This window comes from Cydia fagiglandana, chromosome 7 (genome assembly GCF_963556715.1).
Source record: "Cydia fagiglandana chromosome 7, ilCydFagi1.1, whole genome shotgun sequence".
In the NCBI taxonomy this organism is placed as follows: Eukaryota; Metazoa; Arthropoda; class Insecta; order Lepidoptera; family Tortricidae; genus Cydia; species Cydia fagiglandana.
The window spans coordinates 20,325,075-20,342,177 of record NC_085938.1 but is presented as its reverse complement, the minus strand read 5'-3'; the positions used below and the strand labels follow the sequence as shown (position 1 = coordinate 20,342,177).

Genomic DNA, 17,103 nt, shown 5'->3' with positions numbered 1-17,103 from the left:
TTATATTTATGACTTACTACACTGAGAGAAAAGGATAACAAAAACACACTTAGAATTACAAAAATAAACTTAATCCGGGGACAAGGAGAGTCAACTAATAGGAACAAATTGACTTTTGCAATTTCTATTAGTTCTTGCAATTTCTATTATCTGTTTGTTGAAATTAGATTTAGGATTACTGAGCTGTTTGTAGAAATAAATAAACTTTACAGAAATAGTGAAACGTCTATAATTATTACTAAACTTCATTTTTTTCCCCAGTACTGTTTTTTTAATTCCTGGTTTAGTTTAGTAATGATTTTTCTCTTAGTGTAGTGTTATAAAATAAAAGTATAGAGACGGATTATACCTATAGCATTTTTTTAATAGCCACTTTATAATTTAGTTGGTTTATAGTTTTTTGTTATAGTGTTCCACTGGGCAAAGGCCTCTCCCATTGATTTCCACGACTCTATAGCGTATAATGAATTCAAATAAATCCCGACGTTTTAATTCTTTACAGCGTTCGTGGTCAACGGAAGACTGAGCAAAAATTATATTAAAAAAAATGTGTAAAAGGTGATAACATAATAAGACATGAAATAAAGTGACTGTGAAAGTGAGTTGTGTGAGTGAAAATATAAACTGAAGCCTTGAAAATGCCATTGCGGACATTCAATGCGTCGTTACCGGGGCTCCCCGTGAACTCTAGTGAGGTGTGGGCGCCGCCGATGGACCTCGACGTGTTTTACCGTCCTGACGTGGTGATCATCGCGCTCTACGTGGCCGTGCTTACGGCCTCGCTGTCTGCTAATACACTGCTCATCTTCATCGTCATCAAGTTCCAGTATATGAGAAGGTAGGAATAGTATTATAGATTGTGAACCTTAACCCTTTAACTATTTGACTTTCCTTTCTAGTCATTCGATTTGAAACCGTAATTCTTATGGTATAGATGCGTTTTTGTTTTAAGTATGATGGCAAGTATGTTGCCGCTACGAACTAAAGGGGAGAATGATACAGAAAAAGGGGATTGAAACAAGGTTCCTAAATACTATTCAGATTTATTATTTGTGTTCTTATCTGAACTTGAATTTGTATGGCAAAACTTCCGTGAGACCTGCGTGCGGCGTTTCTTCAAACAAAAACGTCACTTTTGACACTGACACATCTAATCTATATCGTTTCTAGATTTATTGATTGACGTATCTTAAAGTTCGAATCGAGCCGACAGACATATTAAATAGTTATATTAAAAACGGGCCAGTCACGTATTTCGCGACTGATTGATATTAGATTGTTACGAGTGAGTTTATGGTGAAAGATTGAACATCTGAATATTTACATATAATAATATGCGATAGCTTTTTGTTAAAAAACCTAGGTATATTATTTAAACGTACTGGTAACATCATGGCAACTTCTCCTGATGGACACAAAATGCAATGAAATAGGGAAGCAAGCACGCATTGATCATCATTTCCTCTAAAAATAAACAAAATTTACGGAAAAAGTGCTATCTCGTGCAATCATTTTGATAAACAGCATTTGTTGAGAGCGTTTGACTTTTATATAGCTATAACATAAGATTGATACTATTTAGCTGGTTTGTTAGTGCACACCGTTGTATGGGGAGTGGGGACCTTGCACTTTGTGACTATGCGCTGAAACTTGGCACAGTTGATTCTTAGCTGGTCATGAGCAGATACAGACCAGGAGACATCGAGAGCCACCTCTCAATTAGTTAAGTTCGACACTGCCGCGCTTCACTTGGAGCTACATTTCTCTTAAACTATACCTATTAGGGTATGTAATATATCATTTTCGGATAAATTAAGGGCGAGGAATCTATTTTTAAAACAAAAACAATGCACTTTGTAACAAAAGAATAAAGTAGAAAAGATTAAAAAACGTATTTTATATTTTTTTATATACACAATTTTTTTTAAGTGTAGCAGGAATCTGGTGACAAAAAATGTAGTCGTAAAGCTACACTTATGACGTTTGTAAAAATATATAGTTTATTATACAAATCTGTTGATAAATGGGAGATAAAAAAAAATTCATGTAATAAAAAAAATTGTGCTATTGGCCATTGTTTACAAGTTATTTACGAATGACTAAAAAAGGGGACCTTATAATTTATTTTCTTCCTTCTTTTTTTTTTAATATTCATCCTAGCGAAAAAAGTAGCACTTACTTTATAAGAAATCTGAAACAGATTATTTACGTAAAAGATATTTTTTTGCTGTGGGCTACCGTTTACGAGTTATTTATGAAAAACTACAAAAAATTAACGATTGTAGAACAAGTAATAAGTAACTTTCCCATCTTAATAATATTTTGTATTGAGATCACTCTGACCAACGCTTAATATAATTTTTTATCTCCTATTTATTTAGTATTTTCTACTTTACTCTTTTTTTTGTTAGAAAGCGCATTTCTTTTGTTCTAAAAATAGATTCCTCGTCCTTAATTTATCCGAAAACGATATATCACATGCCCTAATAGGTATAGTTTTAGAGAAATGTAGCTCCAAGTGAAGTGCAGCAGTGTCGAACTTCTCCCCCTTCCCACCACTAATTGAGAGGTGACTCTCGATGTCTCCCGGTCTGTATCTACTCATGACTAGCTAAGAATCAACTGTGCCAAGTTTCAGCGCATAGTCACAAAGTGCAAGGTGTCGTGCACTAACAAACCAGCTAATTAATGTTTACGCTAACTAACGATTCTACTGCACCATATTACGCTACATTAAATTTAATTTCATTGCTATAAAGTACACACTTGTAAAAATCATAAATAGCTTTTAGAATTTGTAAAGGGATTGCGTACTGAATATTATTCAAGAATGTAATCTAAATCATTTACTACAAGAATACCCTTATTTTCATCATCATCAATCGGGAGTTTCGGGATCGTGCTGGGTTCACCTGCTACTAAGGAGCAATCAAAATGGGTGACTTTTTAATAAATGCCCATAAAAAGTGTTCCGTTTATTTTGCTTTTAAGTAGGTAGTTCGCTGTGAGTTGTAAGTGAATTTTGGAGGACGTTAACCTAGTTAACGTATTCGTACGTAAATTTAATGTTCATTTTTCCATATCATTATTACCCTACTCAAAAAATTACAAAATTTGGTAATAAATGGTCGCCATCCGATAATAAGAATATTGGAGCGACCGGAGCTCACACTCACAAATATCTAAACAAAGCCTATTAAAAGACGTTTAAGTGCATGTTCAGATATTCTTGAGTACATTGGCCACCCCGATATACTATCTGATGGTAATTCTACGCACGAGTATAAATGTTCCAGTGTACCTATCTTACAGTATATAGCAAAACCATTGAAATTCCATAAGATTGTGAGAAGCAAACCCCGAATTGCAATTCATCGAAAATCACTGTTGGCAAAAATACGTATTCCGAATTCACCTTCAGCAGGTATACATAACTTCGTCTTAACTGACATGAAATCACAGTTCAGCATTCAGCAACAACGGGGTTTGGTAAGAAGTCAATAGCTGCACGAAAAGCGTCTATAGTTGCCAAATGTGCAATAGAAACTTGTAACTGTAGCTGCCAAAATACTCGCACACAAATTGTGACAGCTAAACAAGTAAGTAAACATGTTCCAGCGGAAATATACTGTTATGTGGTTTTGGCTTCATTTCCGTAGTAAAAGGTTCAAAAGTTACACATACCTACCAACATTTTATATGAACATTCAAGTTTATGTATGCGTATGTATGTTACACCGTGAACTGTGTAACGTACACACACATACGTGTGTATGTTACATTACATACAGACATAAGCCCAGTAGTGGTTTTCGTTGCTAAAAGAAAATAGAACAAGTGGAAGTTTTGTATGCAAAATTTCTACTCGATCATTTTGAACACCTGGCCCGCTTAGCAACTTCTGCTGCTGACTGTATTACAATTTCTAAGTAGCAACCAAGCCTAATACCAGACACAGATGTATGTTACTAAAACGTAGTGATTTAATTCTCTTTGTACGTTACTTGAATATGGTCATGTCAAATTTCATGTTATTTTAGGGTCACCACACACAAGCGTCTTTTGAGAGTCGGCGTCTAGCCAGCGCTATGGAAAATGGCGTCTCTGTGCAGTTGCGTCAACGTTACGCCGAGCAGCCATAGAGTTGACTAGACGCCGACGCTAGGGAGACGCTAGAGTGGCCCTTAAATGTCTTCGATTGTATGGCGGTGGCCGGGCTTGTGTGATCTGTAATTTTATTGTAAAAGCTGAATAATCCTCCAGAGCGCCCGCGGCACAGCGCGACATAGCTACACATTCATTTCACCTTGTCTCCATCTAATGGCTCCTCTACACGTTGGGCCAGCGCCGGCCACTCCAAGGGACGCAGCCATACGGTAGAATGAGATAGCAATATCACTTGCTCCCTCTAACGCAGCGGTCGGCAGCCTATAGCAACCAAGGGCCACATAGTAGTTAACGAAGTTGACGCGGGCCGCACTTCGGGAATATTTGTGATTTAGCAGACATTGTCGTTTGTCAATATTACATCTAGGTACAATATAGCCAGGGAGGCTCGCGGGCCGCAAGCTAGAGGTCCGCGGCCCGCTTGTTGCCGACCGCTGCTCTAACTTAATCTTGGAATGGCCGGCGCTGGCCCATCGTGTAGAGGAGCCATTAGTTATACAATTACACAGAAAATCTGATATTTCCATTTATTACCGAGAATTCTCTTTCTACTCCAGTTCATTTACCTAACGAAAGAATGCTATGTCTGAGGCCAAATCATTGAGTAAAGAAACGAAAGCAGAGTAACGTTACGGCTTCATAGAAGCGTGCTGTAAAAGTTCGAATACGACTACAGAATAGGATAATCTAACAAAAGCGATGTTTTACAGCGGAACTTCACAAATTATGTCACTCCCTTAGGTCACTCAAATGTAGTTTATATTTATTCACTATTAAGTAAATATAAAACATTAAATTAGCTTACAAATAATAATACAAACTATCTCTAAACTAAATAAACTTAAAATAAAAAGCCTATAAATAAAAAACGTCCCCCAAGTCACTGCCGATGGGCAGTGTGCCCAGAAGGCTGGCCGCATTGCCACGTTGTATTTTCATATCACATTTTGCTTAATAAGCGAGTGAGACGCAATGCACTTTGGATAAACAAATCCTAACGCATGACAGCTTTTCATTCTCGCTCCCAGACTGTCTGAATTACAACTCGGAGCTGGAGGCCAATTTGTACTTACATTGTGACGTCAAAATTATATCTACTTAAATAATATAAGTCGCCTGTGCGTCTCCCTTGCGTCAATACATGTACGGATTAGTTCGAAATGCACGCGCTACTGATAACATTTAGATAAGTATTATTTTGATGTCACATACAATACAATGTAAGTTTGAGTGGCCTCAACGTTTTAATGCTCGATCCCTAGTCTGAGCCTTATTTATAGCTCGGAGTAGCTGAGAGCCGAGCGCACCTAAACAATACGACGAGTATACCTACTACAAGCTCGCGGCGCTTGGTGGTTGGACAACACCGTTTGCTCTGGCCGCTCGCTCGTTAACGTACGTACACGGTTGAGCTAGGCAGTTAGCTCTTACGAACCCACCTGTGCTGTATGTAAACCTACGCATACAAAGGCCATACAGAATGTTTGTTAAATCCAAATTGGTCTGTCTGGGAAAATCAAGAAACAAAGAGATAGCCAGCTCAATTTTTTACAAACAACGAGGAAGATTTTGAAGATAAAAATCGTATATGCCTACGATTTTGAGGTCTACTGTTAAGAGGGGGAACGCAAAAATGTAGTTTTTAATATAGATTTTTTACACGTTTTAATCAAGAGAAAATGTCACAACAAATTAACAGGGAAACTAGACTACATTTGCGAGGGCAGACTGAGCAAAACCTTAAAAGGTGTGGGCTCGATAGAAAAAAAATCTCAAAAACATGTTTTGTCTATATTTCATTTATTTTCAATTGTGTATTGTTTTGCTGCATACAATAGCAACAAAATTTTTTGTGTAAAAGTTTGTGACATAATCCTAACCGTGAAAATTTCAGATTTACCGATTGAGGTAAAACTTTAAAACCTGCGCAATGGCCAAACCTTCTGTCGCATGTTTTCCGCAACGCGCCATATATTTTGTTCCTTTCTAATTTCCTGACTTTACGCCTTTTAGTTTTTTCATGTTCACAGTTACTATTACGAAATTGTTACTCTGATTAACTTCATGTCTGTGTCCAAACACCGGATATCTTTTTCCGTTTCAAGCAACAATGGGACTTAATGAAATTGCAAATAACTTAAATACGGGCAGGTTGCGACAGGTTTAAAGCCTCTTTAGCATCTTGTTTTATTCGTTTCTTTGTTTTACCTCAACTTTATGCCTAATTTATATTCATTAAATTGTGAGATAAAAGGATAATCGAAGGATAAGTCTCCAGACTGGTTTATCTTGTAGTCAAGGCTTTTGAGGCAATTCTACTTGTATTCCATTATATACAGGGTGATTTCTAGGTCGTGATCCAGAACCACTTTTTCTGATTCTGTAAATGATCCACATTATCATATGGTAGTATTTGATTAAATGATAATTACTTTAATTATTCTTATTTTTCAAGTAAAATTAATGTTATACTAAGTAATTATGGTCATCCTATGACTTTTGACATACGCTGTATGGAAAGCGACCAAACGTCACATTGAGTAGGGTCACCAAATTGTATGAAAACTTGTTTTTTCCTACTTGTCATCTGGAAAATAATCATCATTATTGGTGATAAACAATAATTAATAACATCATTAGGCTCATCTTTGGATTCTGTATGATGTCTGGTTCTCTTGCTCCACGACCCCGAAATCACCCTGTATATATCGTCATCACGAGAGTTAAGTTCGATTAATACATTTGGATCGTTATGTTATTAAGCCCACATTCAGCATTATTCTGAACCTATAATTGCGGTTCGCCTTATTGTTAGACGGATTGATACATTATTCTTATTAGTAATTTGTTAGATTGAGTTGTTACACTTTATTTTCTTTTTCTGGCGATAAACTATTTCTTATGTTCATGTCGGCACTCGGCACCGTTGGGAATGAGTTTTCAGACAACAATAGTACCTACATTGTGCAACGAGGAGATTAATTTTCTTACCCTACTAGTTTTACACAATGTTGTTAATCACGTTTGCGAGGAAAACTGGTTATTTTTTGTAGCAAATGGTGAAGGTATTATTTATTCTTTATTCAAAACATGTATTTAAACGTAACCTGTTAGGATGTCAAATGCAGCTGCAATATTAAGTATTGCGTCATTGTTGCCGCCGAATCTGTCAACTTCCTTGATAAAATGAGTGACGTTCGCCATCGCATTTTTGATTCGGTCAAGTTGTGTTCTAATGTATGGGGAAGACAAAAAAATTATAGCCAGCATTCAATAAATGTAGTATGACACCTTTGGGTATGGTGCTTAAAGGTGACAGTCCATTTCCAACGACAGCTGCACTACTGTTCATTTTACTATGGAAATTGACTAAACACCGACGCGTTCAGTACCAGTAGTGCAGCTGCGGTCGGAAATGGAATGTTACCCTTACGCACACTAGTGTCCTTTCCCCGCCCAAGGTAAGAAATAATCTCTATTAAATTACTAACAAAAAAGGTTATATTTATTTTTTTGATATGACGCACCATATTCATGTATTAACTTGTTGAAGTTCAATATAACATAGTACGTGATAGTACTGAAAGAAATCTCATACGGAGAAAAAGCTTGCAAGGTTATTTTCCGTGTAAGATTTCTCTCAGTACTATTAGGTACTATGTTATATTGAACTTCAACAAGTTTTTCAACGGTTAAATTTTGTCGAAGTTCATCTAGCCATAACATGAATATGGTATGGAACACAATATGACCGAATCATATTGCCTCGATCAATTTGGATGTAATATTTGATAAAAAAAACATCACCATAGATTAGTATATGTTATTACATCATCACCTTCCTCGCGTTATCCCGGCTTTTGCCACGGGTCATGACTGGAGTCCGCTTGGCAACACAAAATTACAATATAAAAATGTTAACTGTTAAATAAGTGAATGGTAAAAATATCGAATTGGTGGAATGGTTTGAAACAATTACAAGTTTTTAATTAAGATAAAACTATAGGTGCCTACTTAATTAATTTTAATGTTTTGTATTTGTTGCGCAGCGGAAGCTGAACACATTGTTAATATTTTTTACGATTTATAGTAGGTATAGTCGAAGCTTTGACTACATGGGCTTGATTTGTTTTATATGTAAACAAAATTTTGTCTCAAATTAAGCTAGTTTTTTTATTGGGAAAACATTCCCATGACCTCTTCAAGTCTCTTAAGTTACTACTTCCAAAATACTTGTAAAAGAGGTTTTAAAAATTCTTATGTGTTAGGCACCTAAAACAATGTTTCCCATTAAATTTTCTGTAATCACGTTTCTCATATCGCCCAGTAGAAGTTCAATAACCTCGTTCGTACCAATCGGTTTATATCAATATGTACGATGTATACCTACAGGCAAATAAACACGTGTCGAACTGTGAGCCGTAGTGGCAATAAGTACAAAGTTAAAAAAATAACCGAATTTAAACTGTTGTGAGACATACTAACATTGAATAATTTTCCGGTTTAGACTCACTTGTTTTTAGTCACTCGATCTTACACTCGACACTTATTTTGGAACAAGGTCGATCTGTGTATGTAAATTGGTCGTATAATATTTATTCATATTTATTACTGTGAACTGTGAAAAATGAACTATCATTTAGATTGCAGACGTTTTTTTAAATAAGTAACTTTCTTAGTTCGACCTGCGCTAAACTTATTTACTGTCAAGTACATATTTAGGCCAAATAAAATTGCATTAAGCTAAATAAATTGCTTGCTGCGCAGCTGTCGGGAAATACCGGTGTGACCTAGGGGAAACTAATTTGGTCTAAAGTGGGATTTAGCCGGTATAATATACCTACTTTAGAAATAATATTTAGTACACGTCTATCGCAGATATAATAGGTACTTTTATAAAGTGCGAGTCGGACTCGCGCACGAAGGGTTCCGTACCATAATGCAAAAAAAGGCAAAAAAAAAACGGCCACCCATCCAAGTTATACTGACGTTGCCTAACTTCGGTCAAAAATCTCGTTTGTTGTATGGGAGCCCCACTTAAATCTTTATTTTTAGTATTTGTTGTTATAGCGGCAACAGAAATACATCATCTGTGAAAATTTCAACTGTCTAGCTATCACGGTTTGTGAGATACAGCCTGGTGACAGACGGACGGACGGACGAACGGACGGACAGCAGAGTCTTAGTAATAGGGTCCCGTTTTACCCTTTGGGTACGGAACCCTAAAAACCGAGAGCTGGGATAACTGGGAAGGAGTAACCCTAATAAAGGCCGATTTTTATTTTGTTGTCTCTTTTGTTACAGTTTGACATAATTTGATAAGTTTGAAGAGTCCTCTTTCTGGGCGGGATAAACATGAAATCCCAATTTGGGACAGGAAAATAAATGTAAATTTGCGTTGAGTAACGAAAATTCAATCAGAGGAAGATATATTTTAGGATATACGGTGATAGTGTGCTTATACTGTACTGAACAGGGATTACAGTTATTTTATCTCTTCACCAAATTTCATAGAAAAATGACGAAAAAAAAAACGACAACAAATTAAAACTCGGTCCAATAACCTTCTCCTAAATAATTTCACACCGTGCCAAAATAAGATCAAAACTTTATAAAATTTTTCAAACCTCAAAATAGTGTATAAAACGTATCGCTAATATAAATAACTTTCACAGTATAGCGTCACATTCACTCCAAATGCGGGCCCTTTCGAACGCATATATTATATACTGACATCAAAATGATAATAAATAATAATAAAGTCATTATCATTGGCTGTAAAGGTATTGGCGCGAGCGAGAGCACCATAACTAAATGACATTATTCTGATGTCAGTGTACCTACGTTCAAATTGGCCTGACAATCACGCCACACAATCTCAAACACTATAATTACATACAACCCAGATATGATTAAGCGTGTAGATAATATTCCACACGCTCAATCATTTCAGCGTCTTTGTTGTATAAAACGTACATATAAACCTAATAAATCATAACGCGAAGTGATTTGTTGAGACGTTTCAATGGCACTTAATTTATGGAGATGCGAATAGGACGGGCTAAATGACGGGTTGTTGATACCTACTGGGTTTACACATGAGATTAGTGGGTAACGCTTTACTTGCAAGGACCGGAAAACCCCTCTTTACGCTTAATCCTATCAATTCGGTAACCCAATCGTTTCGGTTACCTTATCATTCGGTAACCCTATCATACGGTTACCTGATTGTAATGGTAAGCTTATTGAAACGGTAACCCTAACATTGTTAAGGGTTTTCAACAGGTTTTCATTCAGTTATGGTAACCTTTATTATCCGTTGCTTATTGGTTTGCTACATTTTTAGTACATTATTGTCGAGGCTCGGAAGCTACTTGCGGGCTGAGGATTCGTTTTAAACGGACGACCTATAATTTTATTATTACAGGACCGGAAGTATTTATTTTATTTATTTTATATATTATATATGTTATTTATTGTATTTATTTTATTTATTTTATTTATTTTATTTATTTTATTTATTTTATTTATTTTATTTATTTTATTTATTTTATTTATTTTATTTATTTTATTTATTTTATTTATTTTATTTATTTTATTTATTTTATTTATTTTATTTATTTTATTTATTTTATTTATTTTATTTATTTTATTTATTTTATTTATTTTATTTATTTTATTTATTTTATTTATTTTATTTATTTTATTTATTTTATTTATTTTATTTATTTTATTTATTTTATTTATTTTATTTATTTTATTTATTTTATTTATTTTATTTATTTTATTTATTTTATTTATTTTATTTATTTTATTTATTTTATTTATTTTATTTATTTTATTTATTTTATTTATTTTATTTATTTTATTTATTTTATTTATTTTATTTATTTTATTTATTTATTTTATTTTATTTATTTTATTTATTTTATTTATTTTATGTATTTTTTTATTTTTTTTTATTTTTTTATTTTTTTTTTTACTTTATTTTTATTTTATTACTTTATATATTTTATTTAAATTATTTATTTATTAACATTATTTATTTTAATTATTTTATTTATAATATAATAAGATTTAAAATAAGAACACACCACACGGGTAGGTATAAAGATAAGCAAAGGAACGGCAAAAAAACTTGTTTGTGCTGGAGGCTTCATAGATCGCCCATGCCAACCTCGGTTATTCAATAACAAGTTGAATTTAAGTGGGCGTAAAGATTGCAATCGTTTGAACTAGTCAAAAACCTTATAATGAGGTAACTGAATAGACTGGGTTTTTATTTCGGTTACCGGTAACAGAGGTTAACCGTATCTGATACGGTTACCGAATCAAAGTGTTACCTTATCATACGGTTACCGTTATGGTAGGGGTTTTTACAACCGCTTCTAAAATAACCCTATGAAAAACCCCGGTTAAGGTAACCGGTTCCTGTCCCTGTTTACTTGTCACTTTGAGTTTAACCATGTATGTAAAGCTCTGCTCATACAAGTGAAGCGTCACAACTCAATTTTCACCCCAGCAGATCGAACAAGGGTACTTTGCTTCTTAAAAACAGTGAGCAAAATGCGATTTTGCTCACTGAGTCATTTTGTGTCACTCAGTGAGCAAAATCGCATTTTGCTTACTGAGTGAGACAAAATGAGTGAGCAAAATCGCATTTTGCTCACTGAGTGAGACAAAATGTCATTCAAGTGACCTTTATAGTCAAATGTCATTTCAACATGCGGGGTCTAATACAAGTTCGATATACTTGGGTTCTATTATCTCTGTCCCTCTAGGTATGTTCTCACTGCTTAGGGTAAAAAAATTTGTGTACTACTTACACGAGATCAAAGTTATTTACATCTCGTGCGCTTTTGAATCCCTTACTACGCTCAAGATTCTAAATTATAGAATCTTTCGCTTGCACGGGACTCAAAATAAGCACTCGAAGAAACATCAAACTTTGATCTCTTGTTGTACAAATAACTATTTAATATTTATTCATTTATTTTATGCTATTATCAAGTTAAATATATACGCGTCACATTATACCATGTTAGGGCATTACAGAAAGTTTATGAACTTATAACTTAACTAATAAATTATCCTTATTAAAATACAAAATAGATAACAATAAAACAACAAACAAAACTTATAAAAATTTAACTATATAGGTACATATTTTAAATGAAATGTGGAATCTTGAGCGTGGCGAGTTGCGAAAATTTTGACTAGGAACCGAGTGAAACACAAAATCTATTTTCTATTACTAATCAAATCCAAATGAACACTATTAAATGTTTATCATACGAAATAATATGTGAAAGTTGCATTTTTACCGCTAAAAAGCTTCAGTTCATTATTTAGACGCCAAGATCATTATTTAACAAGCCAACGTGTAATTAAATTTATTGTTATCCTTATTAAAATACAAAATAGACAACAATAAAACAATATTATTATACAAAACTTGTTAACATGTTTTACTTAATAATGAACCTCCAGGTCTGTTTTCTTAAGTATTTTAAGTACACTACATTGTACTACAAATCCATTTGTGTTATGTGACTATTCTAAATAAATTAAAAAAAAAAACTTATACCAATTGAACTGTTTTAAACGAAAAGTGGAATCTTGCGCGTTGCGTTAAACATAATTTTTGCTACCGAGTGAAATACGAAATCTTTCCGCACGTCAATGCGAGAAAAAAAAATACTAAATGTAAAATATTACTAGTTGCATTTTTACCGCTAAAAACTTCAGTTCATTATTTAAACGCCAATATTATTATTTAACAAGCCGACGTTTAATTAAATTTCAAATTTATTGTTATTTTTTTAACCGCTTTAAATATATTATCATATTCCCCATATGAAACATAATGCTAATATTTATTTATTTATTTTATTTATTTTCTTTAATGTTGGGACATTTTATACGTTATGGGTATTCCAGTGATAGATGTAATCTATTTCTGCCCACTGAACACCTGCGTTCTTGCCTTATTGATGAGATATTTCAGGGGGTGTATTATGTATTCTCACATATATCGGGTGGAACAGAAGGAAGCGGCTGTTTAGGCTACATATTTTGTTTTTCACTCATTAAACACGTTAATATTTGTAACCGTCTTTGAGATACAGTTTGTGAAACATTAGTTCAAAAATCAGCGTTCCTACTTTAGCCAGTAGATCCGACGAATGACATGACAATATGCCAATTTAAATGATTTTGTTTTACTTTATAATCTAGCTTTACGATAATAATAACTCGATTGTAGATCACTATTATTTCAGCTCAGTCCCTAGAAATGTTCCACGTTCCACCCTGTATATATTTAAAATGGCACGAAGGACGATATATTCGTAGTGAATAGCTACCGCCAATTTTAGCGGCACCATTAAATTATGTTAAGAGGGCGAATAAAATTTTAACCATCGAAAGTTAAATTAAATAGAGCGTTTTAGGTATATGAGTACGTACCTATAGTCAACCAATTTGATTCCTACCTATAAAACCATGTCATTATGAATCTGTATGTTATCTTCTACGACAGTGCTTATTGAGTGATATGTTATGTACCTAGTAGTTAAAGTGACAAGGTTCTATAGTGGCCTAGTAATCCATCAAAGGGGGAGGCCTATGTTCAGCAGTGGACGTCTTATGGCTGAGATGATGATGATGATGATGATGTAATTTAGGTAAAGCTTCTGTGCTACGACCTAGGTTAAAATCCCGGTAATTTATTTATTATTGTGCAAAGCTAGATAAAGATTACTTGTATCACAATTCACACGCTTGTTTTCCATCACCATAATATGTATAATTTATTTTTATTCGTTTTCATAAATGTAGGTAATAAATCTAAATCCCTGACCTAAATGCTCTAAATTGCGGCGCTTACTTCAAGAGGGGTTTCAGGGTTTTATCATAGCTTCCTATTTGTAACAAAAAACAATCCCTCTCGGAAACATAAGCGCCTCTCTCGGCAACGAGCCCTCCAACAGGGTTCCGCGATCATACGTAATGTAAGCAACCAACGACGGATGTACACTAAGAGCTAGCCCAAAATCCCATCCAATTATATTAGAAGGGTCAAACTGAAAACTGCGTTACGTCTTTCCTGTAGACATACACAATAGTTAAGGGCTATAAAGGTTAATTTTCTTATTTAACCCTTATCCGCGTGAAAAGGTCCTCCTTTTATTTAGAGAACTATGATAAAATTATTACTTACATGCCCACAAGCTGTTAACTATTGCCCACAGAAGAGAAAACGAGGAACAAGGAAAGACGTAACACAGTTTTCTGTTTGACCCAGAAATGTAGATATGGCATACGACCCTAACACACAAGCGAAAAAAAAATTTAATTTTGAGATTATTTATACATACCGTCAACCGGGGTAATAGAGATGGCTGGAGTAAATAGGGACAAAACTTAGAAGGTGATGTATGTTAAAAATAAGCAGGGCCGTCCTAAACTAAAATAAAAATAAATAAATAATAAATAAATATTATAGGACATTCTTACACAGATTGACTAAGCCCCACGGTAAGCTCAAGAAGGCTTGTGTTGTGGGTACTCAGACAACGATATATATAATATACAAATACTTAAATACGTAGAAAACACCCATGACTCAGGAACAAATATCTGTATCATCATACAAATAAATGCCTTTACTGGGATTCGAACCCAGGACCATCGGCTTCGCAGGCAGGGTCACTACCCACTAGGCCAGACCGGTCGTCAAACTATGCTGGTGCCCTTGGGCACATAAGAATTTGGGGCCCTTTTGGAAAGTAAAGAAAGCAAATTAAACTAACATTTTTCTACTATGATCTTCTACTTATTATTGGTAATCAAATATACCGTTACTGTCTGTCCTTCGGGCCCCCTGTGAGGATGTACGCCCTGGGCACGGGCCCCGTGTGCCCTTATGGTAAAACTGTACACAAATTGTACTATACAAAACCTACGTGTGTATGTAGAGACTCTTACCTGCAGGCAAACTGTAAATACAGTTTTGCAGGGACCTGTTTAATTATATGTTCTGTACTGTGTGTTAATAATAATAAAAAATAATAATAATACGATTATTTTCAATCGAATAATTTGTGTGGGTATTTTTTAAGACATTATCAGGTACTTATAACATTTTAAGTTTTATCCCTATTAACCCCAGCCTATCCTTATTCACCCCGGTTGACGGCAGGTCAAATTACAAAAAAAAAACAGAAAAACAAAAACAAATTACAAAATATGTATAAACTTTGTATAATCCCTACCATTTTCGGAACTAGCTCTCGATAAACATGGCGTAGTTTACCTTAAATGAGATAATGGAGGAGGGTTGTGGGTTAATGGGTTGAGCAGTTCGATGTAACGACGTGTAAGTAAACAAATGTAAACCTTGGAATAAACGTTTGTTATTTGTTCATTTTGAACTAAGTAACGAAACTAGTTCACACGTGCCTTACCCGTCACGTGTCTTTTTAGGATGCAACTTGCATAATATACGTATGAAAAAATCTTTTCACCACACCAGCTCGGAAAGAATTACTTTGCACTTCAAAAACGAATAGCAAAGTTGCATTTTATCCACATGTGAGACAAAGTAATCAAATGCTAATTTTGAGTTGTTTTCTTATGTTTGCTGGTAGAATTGACTTTTAAATGATGATTTTGGATGATAAATATTTAATAACATTCATTTGGATTTGATTTGGTTTGATTTTGTTTGATATTTTACATTTAATATTTGCTTCGGGTTGGTGTGGTGAAAAATTTTGTGTTTCACTCGGGGGCAAATTTTGTTTAACCCTCGTGCTTTGAAACCCTCGCAACGCTCAAGATTCCATTTTTCGAAATCAATCAATTTTGGAATCTTTCGCTAGCTTGGGTATCAATATTAGCACGAGCGGTTAAACAACAACTTTGCCCCCTTGTAAAACAAATAACTATTGTATTATTATACATAAAGATCGAAAAATTGATAAACTTAATTATCAATTTTCTTATTAATATCATGTGCGTCTAGGAGCCTGACGACCCGATTCGAACTTTAAGATACGTCAGTTAATAGATCTAGGGACGGTATGGATTAGATGTGTCAGTGTCAAAAGTGACGTTTTTGTTTGAACAAACGGGCAGTGATTTAGAATATTTAGATTAATAACTTGTTAAGGCGTCCGCTAGGTGGTGCGGGTGCACTGAGGGGTTACCGCGAAAACCGAAATTCGGAAATTGCGGGGATCTTTCTCTTTTACTCCAATGAAGGCGTCATTAGAGTGACAGAGAGAAATGCCCGCAATTTGCGAACTATGTTCGCGGTTATAGGCCTGAGCGGCCGCATTCGTCGTTAGTAAAATTCGTCACACGCGTCCGCGCCAGTTAGCGTTACTCATACTTTTTGGCTCCTCTATACGATAGGCCAACGCCGGCCACTCCAAGGGAATTTATGCGTTAGAGGGAGCGAGTGATATTGCTATTTCATTCTACCGCATGGCTGCGTCCCTTGGACTGGCCGGCGCTGGCCCATCGTGTAGAGGAGCCATAAAACCCATTCCGCGGCGCGCCAACTAGCGCACGCCCGCCCTTACGGTTTTAAATCCACCTTGACGATCATCTTGGTGATGGCGCGTATCACTCAAGGATAGGCCAAAGGTATGGTGTCATCCTTTCGAGCGATGGCACCATACCTCTGGCCTACTCTCGAGTAGATGGTGATACTTTTTGATATTTAACAAATATAACATACCTATACAGGGTGATTCAGGAGACGTGAGCAGGACTAACACTGCGTATTTCGTAAATTATAAGCAACTGTCTCGTATCAGTATTAGTGAGGTTAACGTTAATTTTCTAGTCATGTTGAAAAAAAAAGTTATTAATTTATTTACGACATGCGTGGTCACCCTAAAATTAGAATACTAAACTACCGATATT

The 17,103-nt window shown here is 34.9% G+C and overlaps 1 protein-coding gene across 1 annotated transcript in view; it reads left to right on the top strand.

Moving 5' to 3' along the window:
- Positions 1-602: 602 nt before the first annotated feature.
- Positions 603-17,103, top strand: part of LOC134666139 (QRFP-like peptide receptor) — a 167,020-nt gene continuing 150,519 nt past the window's right edge. The window contains exon 1 of the mRNA XM_063523295.1: positions 603-838. Within this exon, the coding sequence (XP_063379365.1) occupies positions 639-838 (200 nt within the window). The 5' untranslated portion in view covers positions 603-638. The remainder of the gene's footprint in view (positions 839-17,103) is intronic.